This window comes from Eublepharis macularius, chromosome 5, assembly GCF_028583425.1.
Source record: "Eublepharis macularius isolate TG4126 chromosome 5, MPM_Emac_v1.0, whole genome shotgun sequence".
NCBI lineage: Eukaryota > Metazoa > Chordata > Lepidosauria > Squamata > Eublepharidae > Eublepharis > Eublepharis macularius.
The window spans coordinates 97,789,745-97,813,249 of NC_072794.1; the positions used below are offsets into that span (position 1 = coordinate 97,789,745).

At 44.2% G+C, this 23,505-nt stretch overlaps 1 protein-coding gene across 1 annotated transcript; it reads left to right on the forward strand.

Moving 5' to 3' along the window:
• The first annotated feature begins 13 nt into the window (after positions 1-13).
• On the forward strand, positions 14-21,798 carry LOC129331442 (uncharacterized). Its single transcript, XM_054982003.1, has 12 exons — positions 14-33; positions 234-300; positions 2,344-2,377; positions 5,619-5,779; positions 6,817-6,898; positions 7,694-7,874; positions 8,388-8,455; positions 8,802-8,878; positions 9,967-10,067; positions 11,564-11,649; positions 19,912-20,043; positions 21,576-21,798. Exons 2-12 carry the CDS (start codon positions 235-237, stop codon positions 21,713-21,715), a joined length of 1,128 nt encoding a protein of 375 aa, XP_054837978.1. The 5' UTR covers positions 14-33; position 234; the 3' UTR covers positions 21,716-21,798.
• Positions 21,799-23,505: the final 1,707 nt, after the last annotated feature.

A 23,505-nucleotide genomic window follows, 5' to 3' on the forward strand; every position in this document is an offset into this window, starting at 1 on the left:
TGGAGTACTGCACTTTGAGGGATGTGCTGGAGGGTAATACTACCCTTTGTAATATTTCAGTACTGAGCTTAAGGCTTACCTAAGACTGGGCGGTAGTTGAGGGGATCTTTTTCTTACTACTTTTATAAGCATATCCAATGCTGTATTTTTTAGTGATCATACTTGTTTGCTGAGCCCCTTTAGGATGTAAATTGGCAACCAGTGAATTGCTAAAAGCATCTTTTTGCCAACAGGATGAACTGGGACACACAGCTAAGTTCTATTCTGACTGCAACAGATGCCAACATGGCCAAAGTTAAGGCAAGTTCAGTTGCAGAGGAACATCTGACTTGTTTACCTCCCTTGAAGAAAGTCTATGATCTTTGAATGCAGCTGCTCTGTGTTTTATTTTGTGCTAGTAAAAGGGGATGTTGGTCTATGATGACATCAAAAGTGGGTTCTGTCTAAGACTGGGAACAAGAACTGGTCTTTAGTGGCTTTCAGGAACTTGCTGAGGTTTTTGGCAGTGATTGTTAAAACTAGCAGTTTTAATATACAGCACCTGAAAGCCTGGTAGGTTGACAACATGATGAAATGATATAAATGAATAGTACAGTCACTGTTCAGAAGAGCCTCAAGTCAGTTATGGATGCTTTCTGGTTATCTTCTGGACAAGATAATGCAGTAAGATTTAAGGGATCCATAGAATAAATACGCTGTACCTTACACAGATGTTATACGCAATGCAAAATAGTTACCATCTGATCTTTTCTGTGACTTAGCCATGGCTTCTTCCTTTGGACCCATGTTTTACGTTCTTTCTCTTACGTCTTACTTAATTTATGACAGGAATATGATCTTAATTGGTGACAGGAAAAACTGGTTGAAGTAAGAGATGCAAGGTTTCTAGAAACTTTGAAGCCTATGGCTGTGGGCAGAGTCATTTTTTTCTGGAAAGAATAGAAAATTTGGGCAGGGGGAATTTGAAAATATATGCTATACTTATGCAGTTTAACCTTATTTTGCTGAATGCCCACTGCACAGTTTATAGCTTAGCAAATAAAATTGTACTTTTTGGCAGATTCATGAAATTTAGTAGTGTAAGTGCCTTAAAGCAAAATTACAAATCACCCAGTACAAAAGGCAGAAACTAGAAACTGCTATACGTATGCTACTTTAGCACAGCTATTTTGGTGGGCTTAAACTGATTTTAATGGATTTAAACTGGAGTAAGGACGCTTAGGATTTTCACAGCTTTTGCCATTTAATAGAAGGAAAAAAATGAAAATATAAAACACAAATGTTGCAGTAAATTAAAAAGAAGTAGGCAGAAACAGTCTCAATAGGACTAGAAGGATAGTTGCATATAGAGTTAAACTTTAACACACTGAACTTTTCAATAGTGTGTTGCCATATACATTATAACATTAATTGTGGATATTATTATAGTTATTCTGCCATTCTTACTGAGATCTAAGGTGGATTAATCAGTGCAAGTGAAAATACGATATAATCAACATCCAGGACAATCGCTAAGCAAAGTACAATATTAGTCATATTTAAACATTAAACAGATCCTTAAAAATATTTTGTATATATCTACAGTGTACACAAGAATTAGGATTCTTAAATACTGTTGATTCTTACATAAAATTATTCATACTGTATATAAATAAATAAATTTTGGGAGTAAAACCATATCTTAAAATGTTTTCACTTGTTACAAAAGAGACAATATTTCATTGGAGTCTTCCCCCCCACCCCCAGCATTCCCAACACTTCCATTTTTGTTGGATTTTTCTAAAGTCCCTGGGGAATTGAACCCCCCACCACAATTTCCCAGGGTTTTTTTTTGGCGCCTTCCCCTCTCTAGTTGCCATATCTAAACTCCTTTGTATTTCAGTATTGCAGTGGATTGCTTTGCAATGAGCTGGAATTGTTCCAACTGGTCTCCATTATAAATGGTTACATGACTTAGATGACGACTTAGTTCTCCTAGCAGAAGAAATAGCAAAAAATTATCCTATAATCGCTGAAACAGTTATTTCCATGTGACCATTGATCATAAGGGTTTTTTAGGATGCTTTGATCTTCATTCAGCTGTCCTGTTGAATGACAATTGCTGATAACACTTGAAACACATGGCCTGTAAGTCTGTGCTGACAGTCTTGACCTGTATGTGTTATATGCACATTGGAAGTGCTATATTAACAACAGCAATAACAACAACAAAATATTTTGCCTTTTGCTAGCTATTTTCCAACAGTGCATGTTAACTTGGGTTTGATGCAGGTAGCACTAAGCATGTTTCCAAAGGAAGTGAAACAACATTGTTATTTCAACTTTATTCTTTTTCCGTTACAGCATCGTCTGAATCCAACCAGCATAATTTCCAAGGGTAAGAATGTCTTGTACTGGCTACTTCTGAAGCATCTGTTACAGAAAAAAAATCTCTTTAATACCTATTGTGTCTGAAGGCTCAGCAGCTTTTGATACCATCTATCATAGTATCCTTCTGGACCACCTTTCAGTATTGGGACACAGAGGCACTGTTCTGCAGTGCTTCCAGTCTTACCTCAAGGGTAGGTTTCAGAGTGTGGTGTGGGGGGACTACTACTTTACCCCTTTGGCCTCTGGCCTAAGGCGTGCCTCAAGGTTCCATCTTGTCCCCCATGTTTTTCAACATCTTTGTAAAGGCACTGAGAGATGTCATATATTGATTTGGGCTGAGTTACCACCAATTTGCAGATGACGCTCAACTCTATATTGCACTACCAGCAGATCCCAGGGAGGCTGTGAAAACTGTGGACAGGTGCCTGGAGGCAGTTTTGGGATGAATGAGGGCTAACAAGCTGAGACTTAATCCTGAAAAGATGGAGATGCTGCCGGGGGGGGGGGGCGGGGGGGGAGTTTGACGTAGGAAATGGGTTATCTTCTGTTCTATATAGAGTAACATTCCCTTTAAAGGAGCACATTCATAGCTTGGGGATGCTCCTGGGCCCAGGCCTCTTGCTGGATAAACAGGTGGCAGCAGTTGCCAGTAGTGCCTTGTACCAGATTTGGCTGTGGCCCTTCTTAGGCAATAAAGGTCTTGCCACTGTAGTACATGCCCTCGTTATATTTTCTTTTTCTTTTTTTTATTAAAAATTTTTATTGGATTAGAAATCATTAAATTGTACATTACAGTCAATTTCCTTTAATTTTTCCAATTCTAACCCCCTCCCTTTCCCCCCCTTTTGTTGACTTCCAACAGTTTTCCAACCCCTTGTCCCTTTTCCCTTACTCATTTCAAATTTATTCTATCTATCAAACATTAGCTTTCCCTTTCTTCTAAGCTTATCTATATAACACAGTGCTTCCTCTGTCTTCCTACTTACTTTAACAACTAGATAATGATGGTTGTTGTGGGTTTTCCGGGCTGTATTGCTGTGGTCTTGGCATTGCAGTTCCTGACGTTTCGCCAGCAGCTGGCATCTTCAGAGGTCCTGCTGGCGAAACGTCAGGAACTGCAATGCCAAGACCACGGCAATACAGCCCGGAAAACCCACAACAACCATCGTTCTCCGGCCGTGAAAGCCTTCGACAATACAACTAGATAATGCATAACTAAATAATACGTTCTTGGCATATATTCTTTTAATAATAGTCATTTAACTAATTTTGGTACTCTATACTCTATCTTATAATCTCATCTTCAATATGGGGCAAACCCCTCATTTAGCATAATTTTAGATACTTCTATAAACAATACATTCAATATAAGTCAACCAATTTAACTTATACTCTATATGTTACTTTTTCTGCATTTCTTATCTTCGTACTGTTTTAATTATATAATTCCTCCATTATGCAGCTATCCACCAAAAATAGTCAACCAATTTGACCCCTATATACCTCCAACCTAAGTCAATCAATTTAGCATATAGTCTGTACATTACTATGTATTTTTCCCACCTTGCTTAAGTTTCTTCATTGCAATTATAAAATATCTCCATTATACAATTATTGCCAGAAATGAAATTAATTAGTTTCTATCCTTATAATTAGTTAGTTTCTATCATTATAATTCTTATAATAACACCTATAATACTTAATACTATATATACTAGTCAGATAAAATAGTTGCTTAGAAATTCTCATTTAACTCTCCGCCCCCCGGTAAAGTCACCTCCCTCTACTTTTATTGTATTTCAGTAATTTTCAAACTGCCACAGTTCTCCTCCCACCTCCCATTTTTTCACTAAATATTGTTTCAGCTTCTCCCAATCCGTGTTAAACTGTCCTGGATCAAGGTCTCTCAGTTTCCTTGTCATTTTGTCCATTTCCGCCGTGTACAGCAATTTATAAATCCAGTCCTCGATAGTTGGCACTTCTTGCACTTTCCACTTTTGCGCATACAAAAGTCTAGCCGCTGCTGTCATGTAAAATAACAATGTCCTGTATTGTGCTGGAATGCTCTCCATTCCCAAGTTCAGCAGCAGGAGTTCTGGGTTCTTATTTATTTGAAATTGTAAAATCTCACTTATCTCTTTTATTATTTCCCCCCAGTACTTCCTAGCTACCTCACAAGCCCTCGTTATATTTTCATTCGACTACTGCAATGTAATGTGTGTGTACCCTTGAAGACTATCCAGAAGCTTAAGTTGGTAAATAATGCTGCAGCCAAATTTCTGACTAGAGTTGATCGTAGGAACCATATCACACTCCATTCTTGTTCCATCTTCACTGGTTCTCAGGTTTTTTTCTAGGCCCAATTCAGGGTGCTAGTATTGACCTTTAAAGTCCTATATGGCTTAGAACCAGCATATCTTAAGAACCACCTTCTCCTATATGAACCTACCTGTTCTCTCCAGTCATCTTCAGAGGCCCTACTTTGTGTGCCCCCACCATATGGTGACAACCTGAGAAAGGGCCTTCTCAGTCGTGGCACCAAAATGTTGGAACTCCCTCCCCACGGAGATTCATCTGTCCCCCTCTGTTGCTGTATTCCATCAGCGGGTGAAGACTTTCTTGTTTCATCTGGCATACCCCCAATAACTGTTACTTTCCCTTGTTCCTGTTCTTTGTGTTGTGTTTTTGTGTGCATGTGTTTATTGAATTGTTTTGAATACTGTTTTAAATATTTTAAGTTTAGCTTGTTTAGTGTTTTAATGTTTGCCACTTTGGAGACCCTGTTTTGGGTAGAAAGGAAGCATACAAATGTTTTAAATAAAAGAAATAAATAAAAAAACTTCAGGATCAGTTTGTAAATCCCTGTTGCTGGAAACTGGATGTGGCAGCTCTATACTGATTATAGAATGTGACACTTGTGGGAGCAAACAATTGGGCAAGGACATCACCACGAAGAGGCATTTTACTACCTGCTGTTGGAAACCAAATGTTGAGCTGGATGGATGGGCTTTGGTTTGATCTAGCAGGATGTTTCTTAATGAGAACCTGTTGAATTGCCATGCCTATGAATCTGTTGCTCAGATGGGAATAGAAACAACTATAGGCTTTGCTTTTAAAAAACTGAAAATTAATTCCCATTCTAGAATTCTTTATAGTAAACATTAGTCGAAGCAAATAAAGCATTACATCAATTCTAGACAGCTGCCTTATTCAGCGGTTTGTCACATCTGTCACTTTCTATTGCACAGCTGACTTATTGCTGGACAGAATAAACACCGAGAGTACTATTCTCACTGAGCCTCTGACTGAACCACCACCTCTGCATTTCACATGTGCTGCTCACCCTTGTTGTAGAATGGCCACTGAGGAGCTGTTAGCCATCAGCAAGCAGCTGCATTCACAAGCCCAGGTAATTATCGCTGCCATGACACAGTTTCTCCACTATGAGCTGGAGATTGGCAGGTATACTGTCTCTTTCAGAGCCAGTCTAGTGGAGTGGTTAAGAGTGACAGGACTCTAATCTGGGGAACTGGGTTTGATTCCCTACTCCTCCACTTGAAGCCAGCTGGGTGACCTTGGGTCAGTCACAGCTTCTTGGAGTTCTCTCAGCCCTACCCACCTCATAGGGTGATTGTTGTAAGGATAATAACCTGCTTTGTAAACCTCTCTGAGTGGGTGTTCAGTTTTCCTAAAGGGCAGTATATAAATTGAATATTGTTATTTCCTTGTGCCTTCCTCTCTTGTGTTTGTTGTCTGAAGATTGGAGGATTAAATGTAATGAACTAGAAAGCTATAAATAACAAGAATATGTTAAGCTAAAGCACATGAAGAATATAGAATGTAGGGACAATAATGTCACACAATAGTTTATGCCTTTCTGTCTGACTCACCCCATAAGATTTGTTATTAAATGGCGGGATTGCCCTGTGCTCCTTGGAGGAAGATTGGGACTCCCATCATAAAGAGGGGGTATTCAGGGAAATGATACAAATCCTCTCACCAGTTATCAGTCCATAGGATCAGCATTTCTGACTTTTCATGTTTCACATCTAGATATTAAGATCTCCCTTGTCATTACCAGGGCTTTTTTTCTGGGAAAAGAGGTGGTGGAACTCAGGACCACACAATGACGTCACTTTGGGTCAGCTGGAACAAGGGGGGAGTTTTTTAAAGTTTAAATCGCCCTTGGCAAAAATGGTCATATGGCCGGTGGCTCCGCCCCCGATCTCCTGACAGAGAGGAGTTTAGATTGCCCTCTGTGCCAGTGCCCAGTGGCATGGAGGGCAAGCTAAACTTCCCTCTGTCTGGAGATCAGGGGGCGGGGCCACTGGCCATGTGACCATTTTCAAGAGGTGCCAGAACTATGTTCCACTGCGTTTCAGCTGAAAAAAAGCCCTAGTCTTTACTGTTTTGCCATGACTCTAGTTCTCATCTGTTTCTGTCTAGGTCATAGATTCCCTCACTCAGGCTGTACATCGACTGAAACAGGAGAAGGAACTGCAGCAGCACAGTATCAATCACTTAGAGGGTATAAGACCTTTCTTCTATTCTGCAGTCTCTTCTTCAGTACTTTCCTCCTCATTTTGACTGTTTGGGCTATCTTTGAAGCAAAGAGTTAGTTGTAAGCACAGTTTTTCTACCTTTCCTACCCAAACATGGAACTTGACTTGTCAGAATAATTATTGGCTTCCTATTTTGCATTTCCCAAGCAATTTCTCTAGATCAGGCCTACACAACATAAGGCCCACGTGTGAATTGCACCTCTCTTGGGGAATTTCAAATACCCACTTTTTGCAGACATTTTCCACATCTTTGTGGGAATACAGGGAAGGCCTATTCAAGCCTAGCAAAAGTAAGGACTAGGGATTGGAGGTTGGCTCCACTGTGCCTCCTCTCTCTTGATTCAGAAGCAGCATGCAGTAGCGTTGCCCTGGTTTTCCCACCTGTTGTAGCTAACCAGCCATGTAGCTTTGCCCACCTGTGAGAGACTTCTTCATTATATGCACTCCTGAATGACTGAAAGCCTTGTCTGAGGGTGCCACCTAATGTTAGGATGAAAGGTACAGTTAAAGTGAGCATAAAGGGGCAGAAATAGAGTACGAAACATTCAAGAAAATAAGGTGGTGCCTGCAATGAGGAGAAAGTGGGGAAACTACCAGCATGGGGAACTACCAAATGGGACCAGATATCTCTCTAGCACTGTTACTTCAGTGCTTTGTGCTTATAATAATATGACACTGTTTCTCCTGACCTTTGTTGATTGCAGCGACCAAGGAGGATGTTATTAGCTGACCTCTTCCTCCTGTGCTGCTTGTTATTGCAGAGGAGGTGGATCGACTGCAGCACAACCCCTGTGGTGGCTTGGAATCAGTGCTGGGATGCACGATGGAAGGGCTAAAGAGTGAGCTCCATAATCTTCGGCACCAGGTGTTTCAGCAGTCAGATGGTGACTGCCCCCCTGATCTGTATTCTAGCCCTGGCGTTGTGCAAGAGATGTTAGAGAGGTCAGCATTTGGATTATCAAACCAAAGCAACGTGACTGTATCCACAAGATTAGAGATGGTTGGGATAATCTAATGGTTGGGAAAGGATTGTGTTTTTCTGGTACCATCTACAGAAAATGAATTGCTGATATATGGTTTGGGTTCATAGCACAGCGTGTAGAGATTAAAACACAGTTTTTAGAAAGTTTGAATACATGATGGCATGTGTCAGTTTGCTTGAACTGAGTTGCTTTTCAAGGAATAACATTTGCTGTTGTAACTGTTGTTTGAAATTCATTATCCAGAATTGTCACCTCTTCTGCTCATTTCTAGCACATGGAGACCCAGACAGGTAACACAGTTGATATCTACTTTGTTAGCTTTCCAGGCATTAGAATGACATAGTCGATTTGCTGCATATTGACAATGTTTTGAATCTTCAGCTGAATTTCCAAAGGCTCTAGCAACTAGTCCAGAAACAATTTGTGGTCTAGTTATTAACTTATTAATGCTCCTATTTTGCATCTTCTTCAGCAAGAAAGTCCTGTGGCGAGAGTATGAGTCCATCAGAAGAGAGATGGAGCAGCTGAAACAAAAACTTGGTGATGTTCCTGCACCCTTTGCTTTTCTCCTACAATAGCTACTGAGCTAAAGAGACCTTGCCCTGTGTGTTTGATGGGGAAAGGGTTAAGATGGATGCGACTTTCGAGCAGGGGCTGTAGCTCAGTGGAAGAGCCTCTGCTTTGCATGCTGAAGGTCCCAGGTTCAATCCCTGACATCTCCAGTTAAATGGATCAGGCAGTGGGTGATGTGAAAGACTTGACACCTGGAGAGCTGCTGCCAATCAGAGTAGACTGACTTTGATGGATCAGTAGTCTGATTCCATATAAGCTATGTTCATATCTGTTAATGTGTGTATTTAATGACACAGTTTATTGTATCTTTTAGATCAGCAAGAAGAAGATCTTTTCAACCAAGTGTCTGCTACTCATGAGATTAGAAGGACTCAAAATCGGTATTGTAAGGTAGGGTTTCCAGAAAGTTGTTTGCCATTAATTTAATGTCAGTAGTTTACTAGATCCAGCACAGAGGGAGGTGCAGTACCTGTTCAATGTTTTTATAATTTGCTAGAAGACACTAAGGTAAAGGACACTATTAAAGAAGGCATAGAATTGGTTGAGAATCCTGTGTTACAGAGTGGCAAGCTGCAGTACTGCAGCCTAAGCTCTGCTCATGACCTGAGTTCAATCCTGGCGGAAGCCAGGTTCAGATGGCTGGCTCAAGGTTGACTCAGCCTTCCATCCTTTGGAGGTCAGTAAAATGAGTACCCAGTTTCCTGGGGGTAAAGTGTAGATGACTAGGGAAGGCAATGGCAAACCACCCTGCAACAAAAAGTCTGCCAGGAAAACGTCGTGATGCGACGTCCCCCCATGGGTCAGCAATGACTTGGTGCTTGCACAAAGTTTTTACCTGTGCACAGACGACGTTTACCTAGAATTGGATGATGGTGCAGCTGAAATCTGAGTGACTGTTACAAAAGTCTATAGGTAGTCACTTTTGCACTGCCCCACTCGCCCAGTTGCTCACATTTCTGCTCCCTGATAACTGTTTCTGTAACACTGAAAGCACAGAACTGCATCGTAGCCATCTCAGTCTCTGCAGTCTTTCTGCAAGCCTTAATTCTAGAAGAAATGGACAGTGAGCAGGGATGAGGGAGTGCACACACAGACTGAAGCAGCTGCTAGTATCTGCCCCTTTGACCCATAAAGCACAGTGCAGATGCAGCCACTTAAACATCACTGGTTCTCCAACTTAAGGCATCTGTCCTTGTGAACCTTTTTAAGGTGGAATGTTATCCTGAAGACTGTCACTAAAGGTGACAAGATAACATTGCTTATGGCAGTGGAAATGTGGACACAGGTGTAGTTTGCCATTCCACTGTTGGCTAGTAGGCAATGGCTGACTTTCCCAGGAGAATTTGAGTGAGACATTGCATAGCTATATTTAACGATTGTTCGTAAGATTTTGAGGAGGAGAGATGTTATAGGAATGCAATTCATTATTTTAAAAAACTTTAAAAATCAAAGTTGTCCATGTTCATTCTTGTTGCTAGATGCTGGAAGATCTGATGAACAGTCATAAAACTCAGACTCAGGATCTGGACAAAGCTAGGATTGAGACCCAGAGCACCCAGCAGGAACTCAGTAACATCAAGTAGGGGGATATATGCTGTGCTTTATGTGCTGCAGCAGATGCGTGTGTCTATGGCTCTTAATGTCAGAATTATTTGCAAGTCCCCTATTGAATTCAGGATTCAGATGTACATGTATTCTAAATTATGTGACTCTAGTTTGCCTCATTCAGAAAAAGGCATGGGAAACAGGGGAAATAGCATCTCAGCTTCAGAGCAAGCAATCATCAGAGCACCAGACAGCCTGTTGTTACTATAGTATCCTTCCTAGTATTGGTACTAAATAATGCTGATCCATGTACTACCATTCCAGGAGCTTTCTGACTCATGATCCAAGCCAGTCACTGAGTTATGATGCTGTTGGTGCTCTTTAGAGAGGGTTGACTAGTAAGACGGAATTCCTGCCTGGAGCTCTTCATCAGACAGGTCACCTCAAACCCTCTTCTTACCTCTCTTACACATTTTTGTTCATTGTGAAGTGCTCTCTTGCTGTATTCTTGTTTTGTAGAATACGTCTGCCTTTTTTGGCTTTTAACTGCAGTATGCCTGGGCTTCATAAATGGATTGGCTGGAGTGGCACGGTTTCTGTTCCCCAGAATTGATCTCTGGAGGGCAGAAGTGCCTTTTGCTTCAACAGTTGTCATCAGTCAGGTTAACAGAACTGATAGCTACTCATAGTGACAGGATGGTTGCTTGAATCCAGAAGAACTGATACTGCTCTTATTCCCCTGTTTTACTCCCAAATTCATGAATGATTCTAAGCAGGCTACACTTTTGCAAACTCATTCTGAATCTGTTCTTCAAATAAGTCCTGCTGTTCTGGCTCATTAGGCAGTCATGCTTGCTTTCCATTTACTGAGCAATCATTTCCATTAGTTGGATTTCCCTAAACCGTTGATTCTTTTTCTGTCTGTATGCATCTCAGGATGCTGATTACTCCTTTCACTGTGTAACTGATAGCATGCATTCCCTTTATCCCTGAGGCACTGTTTCTTTGCAGTGCCTACTCCCTTATGTACCTACCTGACTACTACTATTATCTTCCTAAGGCCTTACTTTGCATGTCCCCTCCTTCTAAGATTAGATGGGCAGCAACCCCAGTTTGGACCTTCTTGGTTGTAGTACCAAAATTCTGGCATTCTCTCTCCCTAGGAACTCACCTGTCCCTTACTGATGCCATCTTCTGTAAATGAGTAAAGACTTTTTGTTTTGTCTGTTTCCTCAGTGATCCCTCCTTTCTGCACTATGTTTTAATTGTTGCTTCTATGTTATGTGTATTTTATTGTACTGTTTTTCTATTTTAGCTTGGTTTTAAGTGTTTTATTGCTGTATTTTTGTTTTAGTGGTTTTAAAGATGTCTGTTTTTTATTGGTTATCTGCCTTGGTGGCTCTGATCAAGGCAGAAAGACAGGGTATACATTTTGTAAATGAAATAAATAAAAGTTTGTCTCCTCTCACGTGTGCTCTTGCCTGAATCTCTAATCTGTTTTTGTTGTTTCTTTACATTTGTTTCAATTAGATCTTCAATTACAAACCTACGAGAACAAGTGAAAAGTCTGCACATTGAGGACAAGCTGTGTGCTAGGGAGGAAAGCATTCATCTGAGTAAGTGCTGATTCTTAGAACATGCAGTGTGAAAGTAATCACTGATTAGGAAAAAGCAGTGTGCATGGTTGAATATGAAATATGGAATGAATGTGCATTGCAAGTACATGATTTGGCTGCAGCCAGGGCTCATTTCGAGGGGGAATGCACAGTAACGCAGTTCTGGCAGTTCCCCAAAGAGGTCATATGTCAGGTGGTGCTGCCCACCTGACTCTTGGCCATTTTGTGCCCGTTTCGGCTTGGATTGGGGCCGAAATGGCCCGGATCGGGCCTCTGACAGGTGGTGGATCACTCTCCCGCTCATCAGCGGCCTGATCCTGACCATTTTGGGCCCCTTTTCAGCCCCTTTTTGCCATTTTGGGCCCAATTTCGGCCCTGAATGGCCAGGATTGGGTCCAAAACACCTGGAATAGGTGATGTCAGGTGGTGTGGCATATGCAAATCAGTTATACTAATGACTCAGCAAGAGGCGTGGCATATGCTAATGAGTTCCTCCGGCTCTTTTTCTACAAAATGACCCCTGGCTGCAGCTATAATCTTTAGTTAAAATGTGGAATAGAGAAAGAAAGTTTGCAATCCAAAGATGTCTAGAAGAGGTGCCCACCTTTCTATACATCTTTTTATGATTATTTATTTATGTCATTTATAGTCCGCCTTTCTCACTGAGACTCATACTGTGTAATCCGCCTTGAGTAGTACAATCAGTATCAAGTACATGTCAATACAGTCTCAAGGACATTTCATAAACAATACCATAGGGTTAATAGATACAAGTTTAAAAGATATAGTATTAGCAAGAATCCAATACAGAATAGAAAAAATACTGAAGCAAAACATAATCAATTCTAGGACTAACATTAGACAACATGGAGCACTGGTGGTATATAGGAATACATATTTAAAGCAGCAGATATGTAAGGCAATATAGTGATGAAGTCTATGGTCCCTAACTCATTAGTGAAGCATCTGAGACCCCTTCCCTACAATACAGCCCTCCCATCTGAGTAAAAAGCCTTTTTGAATAGTTTGGTTTTGCATTGTTTATGAAAAGCCAGGAGAGTGGGGGCTCTTCTGACTTCTTCAGGCAGGTCATTCCACAGGATAGGGGCTACCACAGAGAAAGCCCGTGTACGGGCTGCTGCTGACTTCACCTGTGTACAGCCTGGCACCTGCAGGAGACCCTATTCAGATGAGCGAAGCTGCTGTGGAGGAACATAGGGAGGCGGTCCCATAGGTATGCCTGACCAAAGCCATGAAGAACTTTGTATGTAATAACTAGAGATGGGCACAGACCAGGAGTTGGCCACGGACCGCCGGTTCGTGGTTCGTGGACTTCCACGGACCACGAACTTTTAAACGGACCGGCCTGGTTCGAGAACCGGTTCGATTCAGAAAGGCCTTGTTTTTCCCACAGATTTTCGCTTGAGTAGACTTTCCCCAGCAAAAGTTCGCATGTAACACTCCTCGATTATAAATTTTCCAAAGAGACAAACAACAACTTCCCCTCCCCTATTCTGACTGACCCTTACCCGCCCTTGGTGTAAGAAGGGAGACTTGTGCTCCTGTCCAGGAGAGGTGACTGCCCACAAAACCCACCTACATGGGGCTGCATCAACAATAGATGCCCTCCCGGGAAGCAGGGAGACCAACTCCCCATGATGGGAAATGAATGGATGTACTTGAGTGAAAGCCAACTCCGCAACAGGAGATCATGTAGCAAATCAAAGGCCCCTTGCTGGAATGGAAGGCACGGGAGGGATGGAAGGATGTCTTCCACACCTTGAGGGAAGGAGACTTATGCTACCCTGTTCAGAGGGAGCCTCTTTGGGCAGTGGACGAGTCCCACCTCAGTGACGTGGTGTGTCTGCTTGCTTGGGTTAGGGGCAGGGCTCTGACCTGGGCCACTGTCCTACTTGTCACTGGACTTTGGGGATTGACCCTCAGAGGGGCCCTTGCGCTCGCAGGAGCAGGATGGTCGTCGATGACACCCACTTCACCGAACATGGTGGTGTCAACAAAGGACGGACATGCGGGCACTGGGGACCCCTCCCCAACACCTGGGGGAAGGGAGCAGAAGCGGACTCCCCAGTTGGAGGGGCCCTTGTGCTCAGAGAAGCAGGAAAGTCACTGACAACACCCACTTCACTGAACCGAATGTGGCGGTGTCGGCAAAAGAAGGACATGTGGGCACCGCAGCCCCTCCCCCATGCCTGGGGGGAGGAAGCGGAAGCAGCCTCCCCACTCGGAGGGGCCCTTGCACTCGCAGGAGCAGGACGGTCGCCGACAACACCCACATGACCGAACGTGGCGGCGTTGGCAAATGAAGCTCATGCTGTTGCGACAGTCACCCTCCCCATGCCTGGAGGAAGCGAGCGGAATCGGCCTCACCCCTCGGAGGGTCCCCTGCGCTTGCAGGAGCAGGACGGTCGCCGACGATACCTACTTCACCGAACGTGATGCAGTCAATAAAGGAAGCTCATGTGCTTGCCGCGGCCCCCCTTCCCCACGGCTGGACGGAACCTATGGAACCCCTTCCCCCCATTGGGGGGTGACATATCAAGTACCATGGAAATGGGACTTTAACTGAACAGACAGGACAGAAACGCAAGTCCCTTTTGCATGGGAGGTCTACGCCACCACATACAGAGAACTGGCCCTAGCTGGCAGGATACCGTCACCAAAAAAAAAAGAAAACAAAAGGTAAGCAGGTGAAAAATGATGAGCCTTCAGCAGAGGTACCCAGAGAGATTGGACCCATAGCCAACGGGTGGCTCTGAGAGCAGGGGCGTGGGAGCAGAGTCCTACTCTGCCACATGCAGACACTGGCCATGAACTCGCAGAAAAGGTGCCCAAAAGAAGGTGAAGCCCACTAATGTGGAGACTGGGAAATCTTGGGGTGCAGTTGCCAGCCCAGAACAGCATGAGGAACCCACCTCACCGACTTGGTGGCTGTGACCAAAGCATTCCCCAACCTCCATTGCCATGAAGCAATGGAGGGAGGGCCAGAGACAATGGGGGAGTGCCTAGCACAGGGGAACTAGTACGCATCTTCCTGAAAATCCTGATTGTGAGGGGCAGCGCACCCATTGAAGGGAACTTGCCTTGAATCCACCTCTCCAACGTGGTGTGCCGGTTGGGAAGGTGCCTGCTTGGTGGGCGCAGGACTATGCCCTTCATAAATGTCAACCTCCCCAGAACGCTGTGTCAGGTGATGATAAGGAACAACTACCCTTCCCACCTCCAGTCAACCGAAACCCACCTCACCGACGAGGTGGGCGGGAGAAAAGAGGAGATTAGACGGTGTCATGATGAGTCGGAGAAGGCATGAAAAGAAGAGATGGAATAAGAAGTGGCAAAAGAGGCTTGCCCTAAAAACAAAAGGAGGATGGATGCCTTCTCCACCCCTGGTGGTGGGAGACCTCAGTAATGTGCCCCTGTTGTTGGGGGGGTGGGTGGGCAGGAAACATGGAGAGAATGTTATTCAGAAGAAAGCGACAGCCAAAAAACCCCTCTCTGATGGGAATTCGCCAGGGAGGCCTTCTCCCATCGAACTCCAGTTTTATTTTGAATGGAAAAGCCATTTATTTTGGAAACCAAATGGCTGTGGGGTTGCCACAGCTAACAGGAATCCCACCTCTACAACGTGGTGTCCCGGATGGGAAGGTGCCTGCTTGGTTGGGTCAACCCCCACCTGCCTTCCTCACACATGGGGGAAGAACAGTTCTAGTCCCCTCCTTGAAGGACCCTCTCACACCCAACAGTCTGCCGCAAGGGTGTCGTGAACTAGGGTGCAAAATGATGCAGTGCCTGGCGAAAGCCCACACCCTCCAACACAGACGAAGGGAGTCCATCCAGGGCTATCATCTCAGCCAGTACGCGAGTTCCTGCCTCCTGAGCTTTCCCCCTGAATCTTTTGCTTGGTAGGGACGAGCCCAAGGGAACAAGTTCCTGAAGGGTATCCTGCCTAGAAGTTCCACTCCCACCCACAGCACTCTCAGGGGTGTGAGCCTTCTTCTTACTAGGGGTGGAATCCCGTTCCACTTGCCCTTCTCCCTGCTCAGGAGCCCTCTTGACCCCACTGCTTGATGGTTTTTCTTGAGACAGCAGGCTTGAGTGATGTCTCTGCAGATGCCTGCGGAGGACACTGGACGACAGGTGTTTGGGGTCCACACCCCTACGCACCATGGCATTGCAGACCTGGCAACACACTGAACAGGGGTCGTTTGGGATGGTTCGGAAGTGTCACCAAAGTGTGGGATTAAAACGGACACCAGGAATCTGTGGCTCAGGAGGACAAAGCCTTAATGGTAGAAGTGTGCGGCTGGGCCAGGGGGGTGGAGTGCAGGCAGGGGAAGCCACAGGAGGTTGGGATGGGAAGGAGCTGGATGTTTCTGCCGGACTCTCCAGTGCTCCCTGAGATCGATCCACAGAGAGTGTTGGCAGCCGATCTTCCACGGGCAACGCTAAGAGCTCTTCTGCCTGCTCCTCGATCCCCAAAAGCAAATCTGTAGAATGAGGTGCTGCCTCTGAGGTCTCCCTGTCCCTGGTGCCACTGGTACTGGGCACTGATGGGCACCCAGGACAACCTTCGCAATTCTTCCCACCACAGCCACTCTTATTCCTCTTTCCAACCCTCATGGTGCTATGAGAAAAAATCTCTACAAACAAGTGAGAATTTTAAATGAAGCACAGAGCCCCAAAAGCTTGGAGCAGGGTAGGGCAGAGCCAAGTGGCACCCAGCTGGACCCCAGGTGAGGGAAGAATGCACCACAAAAGACACTCTAGAGAGGCGTTGAAAGAAGTGAAGCAGAGAGCCCCCCAAAGCGTGCTGCCAGTCATCAGAGGGTGGGTGTTTCACAGAGGCCAGTAGCAGTCCACCCTTCACCTCAAAAGCCAGGCAGGAAAGCTCCCCCCAAGTCACCCACTATTTAGGGAGTGAAAGGCAAAAAGAAGTGAAGCAGAGAGCCCCCCAAAGCATGCTGCCAGTCGTCCTAGAGTTGGTGTTTCACAGAGGCCAGCAGCAGCCCCCCTGCACCTCAAAAGCCAGACAGGAAAACTCCCCCCAAGTCACCCACTATTTAGGGAGTGAAAGGCTTTGAAAGAAGTGAAGCAGAGAGCCCCCCAAAACGTGCTGCCAGTCGTCCAAGAGTGGGTGTTTCACAGAGGCCAGCAGCAGACCCCTGCACCTCAAAAGCCAGGCAGGAAATCTCCCCCCAAGTCACCCACTATTTAGGGAGTGAAAGGCTTAGAAAGAAGTGAAGCAGAGAGCCCCCCAAAGCATGCTGCCAGTCGTCAAAGAGTGGGTGTTTCACAGAGGCCAGCAGCAGCCTGCCCTTCACCTCAAAAGCCAGGCAGGAAATCTCCTCCAAAGTCGCCCTCTATTTAGGGAGTGAAAGGCTTAGAAAGAAGTGAAGCAGAGAGCCCCCCAAAGCGTGCTGCCGGTCGTCAGAGAGTGGGTGTTTCACAGAGGCCAGCAGCAGCCTGCCCTTCACCTCAAAAGCCAGGCAGGAAATCTCCTCCAAAGTCGCCCTCTATTTAGGGAGTGAAAGGCTTAGAAAGAAGTGAATCAGAGAGCCCCTCAAAGCGTGCTGCCGGTTGTCAGAGAGTGGGTGTTTCACAGAGGCCAGCAGCAGCCTGCCCTTCACCTCAAAAGCCAGGCAGGAAATCTTCCCCCAAGTCACGCACTATTTAGGGATTGAAAGGCTTAGAAAAAAGTGAAGCAGCGAGGCCCCCAAAACGTGCTGCCAGTCGTCCTAGAGTGGGTGTTTCACAGAGGCCAGTAGCAGTCTCCCCCTGCACCTCAAAAGCCAGGCAGGAAATCTCCAAAGTTGCCCTCTATTTAGGGAGTGAAAGGCTTAGAAAGAAGTGAATCAGAGAGCCCCCCAAAGCGTGCTGCCGGTCGTCAGAGAGTGGGTGTTTCACAGAGGCCAGCAGCAGCCTGCCCTTCACCTCAAAAGCCAGGCAGGAAATCTCCTCCCAAGTCACCCACTATTGAGGGAGTGAAAGATATCAAGTAGAGAGAGCCCCCAAAGCAAGCTGCCGGTCGCCAGAGAGTAGGTGTTTCACAGAGCCCAGTAGCAGTCTCCTCTTGCACCTCATCAGCAGCCAAGAAACAAAGTGGGGGAAAGAACTCAAGCAGACAGTGCCCAAAGCTGCCTTGCACCCACTGTGGGTCTGCGAGTGGGTGGGGTCAGAGCACAATTAATCCCACCGGCAACCCAGAAAAAAGGAAGAGTTTTTTTGGGGGGGGAATTGAGCCCCAGAACACAAGGACTCGAAAGCGGAAAGACATCAGAGTAACCCGATAGTACGGTAAAAGGATTTTTAAAAAAGTGCTCTCAAGAAAACCAGAATTGAAAGGAGAAAAAAATTAAACAGGAATGGAGAATAGAGTAAGCTCTCTTGCAACCGAAGCCCCAAAGCCCTAAGGCACAAGCGACGCTCTTTCAAAAAGAAAAACTTTCCCGCAGCAAACAGTTGCTAAGCTAACTCGTGTCCCCACGCCGGCAAAATGAAGTGGGGCTTCATGCGCTTTGTCTTTTATGCAGAAACGCTGGTGATCTCTGTTTGGCTGACGGAGCTGCCAATCAAGGTTTCCTGGGCTAAGATTGGTGTGTTCCAAATGGGGAAGGTGGCTCCACACTGTTGCCTAGGAAATTGTTTGAGCGGGGACGGCGGGAATCCTGGCATGATGGGCCAATCGACAGACGGACAAAACGCCCCAAAGTTCGGCGCTTTCATGAAAAACACGCGCCCCACAGCCCGCGTGTTCACGAACGATGAACTGGGTAAATTCGTGGGAAAATTAGGTCTGTTATGCAGACCGTGCCCACCTCTAGTAATAACTAATACCTTAAACAGCATGGTAACTGATGGGTAGCCAATGGAGCAATTGTAGGATGGGAGTGATGTTCATACTCCCGCTCGCTCCTGATAACAGTCGAGCTGCAGCATTTTGCACTAATTGGAGCCTCCTAGTTAACTTAGATGGGACCTATGTACAGAACATTACAATAGTCAAGCCTTGATGTTACCATAGCAAGGATCCAAATGGCCAGGTCAGTCGTGTCAAGATAAGAAGCCATCTTCCAGGCTAGAGTGAGATCGTAGTAAGCATTTTTTGCCGCTGCCTTAACTTGTTTTTCTAGTAATAATGCTGGATCCAGCATAACCCCATGGCTCTTAACTGAGTCTGCAAGGGTCCGATGAACTCCAACGAAAGTGGGGAGTACCTGATCTAGATGCTAGCTGCAATGCAAGCAAGATAGAAGAAATGATAAATGCACCATCCAGCTTATATTGGGATTGCTTTGAACCAATCACAATGACAGATCTTAACAGGATCTTGCTGTCTATGGAAACCACTACTTGTGCACTCGATCCTTGCCCATCCTGGCTGTTAAAATCAAGTAAGAACCACATAAGTGAACCACTGAAGTCTATTGTAAATCAATCACTAATTCAGGGCAGCTTTCCCGGCAGCTCAAACAGGCAGTTATCCCTCCGCTACTTAAAAAACCATCCCTAGATAAAAATGTTGTGGCCAATTATCGTCCAGTCTCTAATCTGCCCTTTCTAGGCAAAGTGATTGAGAGAGCAGTAGCTGACCAACTCCAGACCTTCTTGGATAACTCTAGTGCTCTGGCCCCTTTCCAGTCAGGTTTCAGACCAAGGCATGGGACAGAGACAGCACGAGTAGCATTAGTGGATGATCTCCATCTGAATATAGACAAAGGCCATGCCTCCTTATTGCTTCTATTGGATCTATCTGCAGCCTTTGACACAGTAGACCATGCCATCCTGTTGAGGCATTTAGAACCAGAAATGGGCATCAAAGGATGTGCCTTGGACTGGTTTAAATCATTTCTCTTGGAGTGGATTCATAGGGTGGCCGTTGGAGAGCAACTATCTCCAGAATGGGACACTATCTTGCAGGGTTCCGCGGGTCGCAATCTTATCTCCCATGTTATTCAACCTCTATATAAAACCTTTAGAAGAACTCATTTACAGCTGTGGAGTTGGATGTCATCAATATGCAGATGATACCCAACTCTATATCTCGCTATCCAGGTCCCCGCAGGATGCAGTAGAAATCTTAGATCACTGCCTGACAAATGTGCAAAGCTTCCATTTACATACAATCTGCTGTCGGGTCATTAGGGAGTTGGTTAGAAGGGAACCTTTTCAACTAACGTTACTGGTGGTAGTCCTTAGGAAACTGAGCAGTGAACTGGTACTCTCCCTAATCTGTTTGTTTCCTAGAAAAAAAGAATGACTTTCTGCACAACGATGTCTTGTCATCCTTTCTGTGTGATGATTCGGCCTCCGAGCTCAGTCTTACTGATGTCAGCTCTGATGAACTCTTCAGTGAACCAGAACTTGCAGAACTTGCTGGTGCGGCTTGGAATAACTGGAATTCTATGAAAAGCATTATTTCTTTCCAGTGAAAATGGAAGGGGGGGGGTAATTCTGGCCCTGAATATCTCATGTAGTGACTTTGTGGGGAAGGGAGACTTTTTCCCCAGTGGAGCACTATTCTGACATCATAGCAGTGACTCAGAAAATTGTTCAACAGGCCTATGCAATGTCAATCACAGAATGTAGAATGCGACAGATTCCAATTTTCTTTTTTAGGATTTTTGGCCTTCATGGCTGTGAAGAAGCTTAAAAGTATGGAGGAATTTGTTACCTCTTTAGAAACCAGAGGAATATCAGGCAGAGTGTCTACCTTTTGCTTAGTTTTTGTTTATTCTTACGGTTTATGCAACCTAATTATATGCATGTTTATTCAGAAGTACATTTGCTGATTTTAAGGGACTTGCTCATTAAATCATTCCATAAGTTTGGGGCTTAACTTCTTCAATTTTCAGCTTTCAATTTCATGCTTAACTATTCTCCACTTGTTTATGATAATAGGGTCAGTAATCTAGCCAATTTTAACAGCCTTCCTGGTTTAAATGAATGTAGTAGCTAATACTGATGTGCTTCAGGAAGCTGGAACAGACAGCAACAGTCACTGTTTCTTCTTTCTTTAATCAATAAGAGGCAACTGTCTGGATTATTATCCAAAATTTCTGATTATCCATCATGAGGACTATGATGCAGGCAAAAGCTTCATGCGCACAGATGCACAATCACATCCTTCAACCTCTCATCTGCATGTCCTTCAACCTCTCATTCTGTTTTATGCCCTCTGAAGTTACACGGATAGAACAGAAATGTTTGTAGAAACCATTGCTTGGACATTTTCCTGTTGAGTCCATGAGATTAAACTCATTTCTCCATTAATGTTTCTTTTAAACATGGTATTGTCTGACTAATCAGGAAAAGGGGCTGATACTTTCTGAAATACTTCCTTCCTGGAATTTCAAAGGTTGGGTTTTTTTTTTTATAATCAATGATCCTGTTGTGAAAACTCCACTTTGGGGAATAAAGAGCTTAACGTTCTATTCAGGGAAACTCATATCCTTGGACAGGTCAGGGTGGTTTATTAAACTGCTTTGCATTCTCCTTTTTTCTGTAAGCTAATTCTGCTGATTGTGTCTATATGAAGGGGCCAATACGGTTTCTAATAAATATATATTTTTGAGCATTCAACATGTTTTAAGCACCTTTCCTAGAACGATTTAATAGAAAATGACTTTTGCCCTAAGATCTTGAAATCTAGTACATGCCTGTGTCAGTCATATGAAGCAGCCCTTTTCAGTTTTTCAAAGGAAAACAAATTATTCTTTGGTTCCTGTAGGGTCTACTGGAACTCTTGACCATCGAACTACCTTAGCATCACTTGCAATAAACTGTAAAAGGGCACATTGCTGATGTGGATGTATTGTCTTTTTGTTTTCCTTTATAACTGAGATACATGGTGGATATGTGTTAACCAGTGGGTCAGAATAATGGACTAACTGCTCTGTTTTGTATTTTAGAGGACAAGGAGATTTCCATACCAAGCTTGGAGATGGAGAAAAGCGCCCCTGGAGGGAATGCTAGTAACATGTTGGAGGGAGCAGAGCTTAACAGTGAGCTGTCCACCAGTCTGCCTGAGCTCAGCTTGAGTGACCTGTAAACATTCACCGAAATACTGGCTCATTCTTTCTAATGTGAAAAATAAAAGAGAGGAGGAACGTACGGTCTGCTCTCTTGTATGCATTGCTGAGCTGGTTGTTTTGTACAGATGCAATCTGAGGTGGAGGTGTTAGCTTTGTGTGTAACTTGATGTTAATACATTAGAAAATGATGTGGGGGGCTTGAACCTGTTCAATAAGGCAGTGTGTCTGTCTTGTTCAGTGGCTTCCTGTTTCCTTTTTCAGAAAAACAAGTTAGATTGCTATTCCCTGTGCATATGTTTGTAAGGGAAAGGTGTACATGTTAACTATCAGGAGCTGGTAGTTCATAATATTTATATTTTGCCATGTTAAATGTATACACAGTTTAAGATCATGGCTCCCCGCCCTGCCCTGTGCAGATCAGACTTTCTGATGGTCAGTCCAGACTAAACCACCAGGTAGAATTTCTGTCAGTCAGGTTCACTGAGCATGTCCAAACAAGAGCTTCCTGTCCTGGTTCAGCACTTGAGATGCGAAACCAGGAATGAAGGAAGCAGTTTATACTACACCCCTTGGTTCCTCTAGTCAGTGTGTGATTTCCCATGTGTTACTGGCAAGTGACCAGCACAGTCTTACTGCCATTGGATGTTCATGCTATAGGGACATGCTCATAGAGCAGGAGGAGGAGGTTTAGGAAGTGTTGTGAAGGTCTAGCCTCTACATACACATTGGATTGTTGGTATTGAGGAACAGGTCTCTAAATATTTGCATATTTGCCTGAGTGACGGTGCACTTCTAAATTTTGGATCAGGTTGGAGGGAAGGCAGTTTTCCTTAAACAGAAAACTGCTGAAGTAGCACAGTAATCGATATCCTTTCAGTCTGGTGTTGGTTCCTCTTTAGTGAATGGTAGAAGTAGGAATGGAACACATGAGTTCCTCTTTTCATCTCTGTTTAAGAGATCTCTAAGGAGGTTAATAACATGTTTACAGATTTAAAAAGTTCAAGAAGTTTATTTGAATAAGATTCATAAACTTTTTGTTATCAAGGACTGTGAACAAATACATGTTACAATGAATGCTGGTAGTTAAAACCTCACATTTGCCTTTATGAAGAGCAGTCATGGATGGCTGCAATGGAGAAGGGGCTGCTTCCCCACCAGATGTGTTTTATTAAAGAAATATACAGACACAGTGCTTTGCTTCCCAAGGGGTGTCTGAAAGGAGAAACATTTCTGCAGTGTTTTAGAAGGGGATAGTATGGATCATGAACATAACTGGAGGGGAGTTATGCATGTGTGCACACCACACATGTGCGCACACACTCATTCTGGTATCTCCCAGATTTTTTTTTTTACATTTACATTTTCCGCCCATAATTTTCCCCACAGAGCTTCACTGAAGTGGGGACGCCTTTTGTTGCTGTGACTAGTGTGCAGTCTTATGAACACTAGAACAGTATGTGAGAGTGCATCAGCAGCACCTTCCTCCACAGTATTCCAGGTGTCTGCCGGCTTGCTTAGATAGGGTCTCTGGTGATCCTACTGATTAAAATCTGGACATAAATAAAAGATATAGATGTGCAACATGGTACAGGACCCTTTTATGTAACTTTGAAATACCTAATATGAACTTTGGGGTAACAGGATACAAGTCAAAATGGCTCATCAGTTTGATCTAAAATTCTAGTTGTTACGGCTGCATTTTTCTCCTTGACAAGTCTCAGCTGAATATCACCAAATCATTAAAATGGCTAGAGAATCCTTGCCTATGATCTTAATTTGACTCTGGAATGTAGTTACCTGGATTTTG